The following is a 5,095-nucleotide window of genomic DNA, read 5'->3' on the forward strand; positions in this document are numbered from 1 at the left end:
ATTGCGGCGTGACCATCCCCCCTGGGGGGTGATTTCTCGCTTTCTGTCTCTATGTCTCTCTCTGTCTGTCTGGCGAGCGCACGCGCCCTACAGTGAAAATCTCTCCAAAAAAAAAAAAAAAACAGAACTTAGAGGGACCAGTAGTTAGCGTAATGGCTATGTCACTGAACTCCCATGTAGTTGACCGTGGTTCGAGTCCAGGACCCAGTGGCTTAAACTCATGCCGGGCACGTGTGCATGCGTGCCCAAGATCCCGAGAGGAGAATGGAGGAGAAGGGATTGCGGCGTGGCCATCCCCCCCGGGGGGTGATTTCTCACTATCTCTCTGTCTCTCTCTGTCTGTCTGGCGAGCACACGCGCCCTATAGCAAAAACCTCTCTAAAAAAAAAAATGAAAAGAAAACAGAACTTAAAGCAGAAAATGACTGAGTGGGAGCAGGATAGGGAGGAAAGGAAGGGCAGAGCGCAGCCAGGGGACAGTGATGAGACCACTGCCTGGGGGTCCCCCAGGGGCCTGGAAGGGTGTTAAGGCTGGCCGGTCCATCCCTGAATGTGCCTCCAAAGGCTCACTGCCTAACCCCAACCCCTGTCCTGGGGCTAGGAATGCCCTCCACTTCCCTCCCATCCCGTCCTTCCAGGCCCAACCCAAATTCCTCTCACTCTGGAAAGCCAGCTGGATGCCCATCCTCTAAGTACTCACTGTTTTTACCACAAACGTGACAGTAAGTCATCGCATATGACCCATCTAAGTGAACGAAGCTCCACTATGGTAAGGAGCATGGCTTTGGGTGCTGGTACCCCACCTCCTGACATTAGCCTGGTCCTAGGGTGCGTGTCAGTCCATCCCTGCACCTGTGAAGCCCCTGCTCCCTCCCCTCTCCTCTGCCCTCCCCATTGTAACACCCCTGCACACAGTAACCAGCTCACCGGGGGGATGTGCAGGGCCTCCCTGTAAAACACCTGGATGTCCCAGTAGCTGAAGAGGCTGCAGACGGAGCGAAGCAACTGGAACAGCCAGAAGCCAGTAGCCAGGACCAAGAGGAAGACCAGCAGGGGGCTGGAGTGGATCCTGTGTTGGGTAGACAGAGAGTAGCAGGGAGAGGTGCCCGGTAGAAGGGACATCACTCCCGGAGCTACAGAACGCAGTCGCAGCGTGGAGGCCCCACTCGGCTAGCAGTTCTCACAGTGGGGTGGAGGGACGGCCTCCCAGGCCCTCAAGCATCTGTGAAGTCAAAGCTCTCCTTCAATAGCACGGACGCTTTGTGCTGTTACGCGCAGCCTCTCACGAATGCGCAGCGGGGCTTTCCACGCTAGGAGACGCCACGCTGTGAAGTAGCAGTGTCATATCACGCTGACAGCACAGAACGTGCGCTCGGGTGTTCTGAGGTTGAAAGTCCCTCTCTCAGTTGTTTAACTTCTAACAAGGTAAATATAGTTGGATATGACTCAGAAACAAGGCTCTTCGGGAATCTCAATCAACTGTGAGTATATTAAAAATACTCTTGGGTTCAGTAGGTGGCACAGTGGTTAAGGCACTAGACTCCCATGTGGCTTACCATGGTTTGAGTACCAGACTTGGCGGCTTGAAACTCATGTCAGGCGCGTATGCCTGTGTGCCCAAGATCCCAACAGGAGATTAGAGGAGAAAGGATTGTAGTGGCCATACCCCCTGGGGGGCACCATTTCTCACTTTGTCTCTTTGTCTCTCCAGCCAGCACTCCAGCCCTGTAGCAAAAATCTCTCAAAAAAAAAAGCTCTTAATACACTTGAAAATACGATTTAAAGGGCCAGCAGGTGGCATGGTTAAGGCACTGAACTCTCACATGGCCGACTGCAACTTGCTTTCTCATTTTGCCTCTCTCTGTCTGTCTCTCTGGTCAAATTAAATAATAATAATAATAATAATAATAGTAAATAATTACTTAGGGACCAGCAGTTGGCGAAATGGCTATGTCGCTGGACTCCCATGTAGATCACCACGGTTTGAGTCCTGGACCTGGTGGCTTTAACTCATGCCAGGTCCATGTGCGTGCGTACCCAAGATCCCAAGAAGAGAATGGAGGAGAAGGAATTGTGGCGTGGCCATCCCCCCTGAGGGGTGGTTTCTCGCTTTCTGTCTCTCTGTCTGTCTCTGTCTTTCTGGCAAGCACACACCCTATAGCAAAAACCTCTCAAAAAATTACTTAAACAAATAATTATTTTTAAAAATTAAAAATACAATGTAAAATATAGTAAGGGGCAAGCCCCATAGCCTAGTGGCGGAGGGAGCCAAATCCCACATGGCTGGTGACAGTCTGAATCCCAACCCCCGTGGCTTGAAAAGCACCTGGGTACATGTGCACACACGTTCGAAACCTTGGCAGGGTAGAGAAATGGAGAGAAGAGATTGCGGCGTGGCCATGCCCCGTGGGGCTGCTTTCTTACTGTCTTTCTTTCTCTCTCTGAAAAGTGCATGTGTCTTAGAAATAAATTTTTAAATAAATAAAAAGGTATAGTGGGTTATCTTGTGTCCCAAGACCAAAGACTTGGAGAATTACTGACCTAGCCCAAGGGCCAACAGGGAGGGGGTCCAGCCTGCTCCTTCCCGCACCGAGGTGTGCCTCACCTTCCCGGCCCCCGGGCCATCACATACCTCTGGGCACACTGGGCCGAAGGAAGGATGGCGTCGGACAGGGTCACTTTGCTGTGGAGCGGCCGCGGTCTTGTGCGGTTATTTGGCTGGTTAGCAAAGAGAACGTCGTAATCCACGCAGCAGAGCAGGAAGGTTGTGAAGATGACGATGAAAATGAATTGTCTGCAGAGGGACGGGCGCAGAGACATGGCAGCCAGCAGCCTTGAGAGCCGTGGGCTCCTGCCCCAGCCCCGGACACTTGGAGCCCTGGGCTGCCTGGGAAAGCAGGACGGGCAGCGGCCGACGGCGTGCTGGCTACATCGCTGGGCTCCCACACGGCCCGGACCCGCAGCTTGGAACTCAGGCCAGGCACGTGTGCGCGTGTGCCCAAAATCCCAAGAGGAAAATGGAGGACAAAGGATTTCAGCGTGGCCATCCCTGCACGGGGTGACTTTTCACTTTCTGTCTCTCTAGTGAGCGCATGCACCCTATAACAAAAACCTCTCAGAAAAAAGAAAGCTACAGGACAGCGCGGATCGGGTCGGGAAAAGCCACTCACCCCAGCTGGAAGGCGTCCTCCAGCAAGATGCAGGTAAAGCCATTCCTCTGGTGGTAGCTGTAGACGTGGCGGCCGCGCGTCAAGGAAACAAGCCTGGGGCGAGAGGGCCTTCCAGAGGAAACCTCCCCTCGCACCCAGGAAGCCCCCGCCCCCCGACCCAGGAAAGCCCCGCAGTGTCTCCAGGCCCAGAACGGTGCGAGCTCTCGGCCCTCCCTGCCCCCTGCCAGGCTGAACACAAGGATATTTTGGTGAAGAAGCTGTCCAGGTTCTGGATGTGATGCCACGAGCCTGGGGACACAGGGGAGCGGCTGGGAGTGGGGCTCCCCTGAGTGCTCCAAGCCCTCAGGCTGCTGTCAGAGACCCCGCCTGGAGGAAGTGCTGGGGACCCAGGACCCACCCACACACCGCAAGCTCACCCCGGAGCCCAGGACCCGCGCACACCACACGCTCACCCCGGAGCCCAGGACCTGCACACACTGCACACTCACCCCGGAGCCCTTCAGGTACGTGGAGCAGAGGCTGCTGCTCTTCTCCCTGGAGCGGCGAGTCTTGGGACCCCTCAGGATCACAGTCCTCCAGCCGCTCGTAATCCTGCTCAGGGATCAGAGGGCCTATCCGCAGCCCAGGAGGGTCCTGGGGGCATCGTCGTGAGGGAGGGGGAGTCACCGACGCCAGGGATGGGGCAGAGTGGGACCCCCAGGAGGGGGGAGAGGCAGAGGTGGGTGGCAACACAGGCCTGGCCTGGGTTGGGGGGATGGCTGGGGTGGGGAGGGCACTGTGTCGGGGGTCAGAAGCCCCTGTCCCTTGTAGCAGTGGGCCAGGGGGCCCTGGAGCAGTAGGGAAAAATGAGGAGGGGGTGCTTCTCATATGAGTGGCAGGGGACAGAGAGAAGATGGAGATCCTCCCTCCCCCAGGTCCCCGACACACGGGAGGAGGAGGCGGCAGTGGCATGGGGAGGAGAGGCAGCCATCCTGGCCCCAGGTCTCCCCACCGCCCCAGCCGCCCCCTACTCCCCCCCCAACCCATTCGGCTCACCATCAGACCACGGCTTCTCCCCAAAGGCTGGAAGAGCAGGTGCTGTGCTGTCCCCACAGAGGTCTGCGGGGACAGCGACAGGGACGGCGATAACAACAACACGAGGTGACTCAGTCCAGGCAGGCCTCGGGCGTCCCAGCTGCAGTCACCTGTCTGATCACTCATGCCCTTTCCAGGGCAACCTGTGGCCAAACCACTCAGGGCCCAGCCTCCACACCTGGGAGGGGCGTCGGTTTAGGAGGTGGGGCTGACGCTCCAGAGACAAAGGAGAGATCTAGCACAAGGTCTGTCTCCATCTTCAGACCCTGGGTGAGGTACCGAGAGGAACCGGCAGGCCAAGTGATCAAAACACAATTCTGTGGAAGGACTGTCAAACCTGGGGGCCAAGACATGACATCTTTCAATTCATTCTTAAAAGCTTACCCCCTCTCCACACACACATACAGCGATCGACAGGGAAGGCCATCGTAAGACCAAACCAGAAGGAAAAAGGGGGAAGAGGCATGCTTTGTTCATCTGAGGGAGCTAAGAAGGCTGTGGAGCCAGGTCGGGGTAAGCCGAGGCAAGGAAGGACGTGAAGAAAGGAAAGGCAGCTGTCTTGGGTCTGAGAAGGGACTGGGAGCTGAGAGTAGAAAAGTAGGTGTCCTTGGAGTCCCGTTACATTTACTTCTTGGTCTTTCTGAACCCCGGCACCCTGTCCTCCATGTCCTGGAGGCCCTGAGAAACAGCAGGGCTGGCCTGGCAGAGGAGGGCGGCTGGTGCCCAGGGACGAGCTGACGAGTTGAGTTCCTTGCTGGCAGGAGGAGGCGCGGCAGCTGGTCTGGTGGCTTGCCCAACGCCATTCTCGAAGCCTGAATCACCAGTGTCCTGCTGCAGCCCCTTCCCGCGGTT

The 5,095-nt window shown here is 56.6% G+C and overlaps 1 protein-coding gene across 1 annotated transcript in view; it reads right to left on the minus strand.

Moving 5' to 3' along the window:
- ATG9B (autophagy related 9B) overlaps positions 1-4,207 on the minus strand; it is a 10,122-nt gene extending 5,915 nt beyond the window's left edge. Inside the window, 5 exon segments of the mRNA XM_027772539.1 lie at positions 927-1,068; positions 2,632-2,793; positions 3,170-3,234; positions 3,414-3,457; positions 3,658-4,207. Of these exon segments, the coding sequence (XP_027628340.1) occupies positions 927-1,068; positions 2,632-2,793; positions 3,170-3,234; positions 3,414-3,457; positions 3,658-4,207 (963 nt within the window).
- Positions 4,208-5,095: the final 888 nt, after the last annotated feature.

Source organism: Tupaia chinensis, unplaced genomic scaffold (genome assembly GCF_000334495.1).
Source record: "Tupaia chinensis unplaced genomic scaffold, TupChi_1.0 Scaffold000280_1, whole genome shotgun sequence".
NCBI lineage: Eukaryota > Metazoa > Chordata > Mammalia > Scandentia > Tupaiidae > Tupaia > Tupaia belangeri.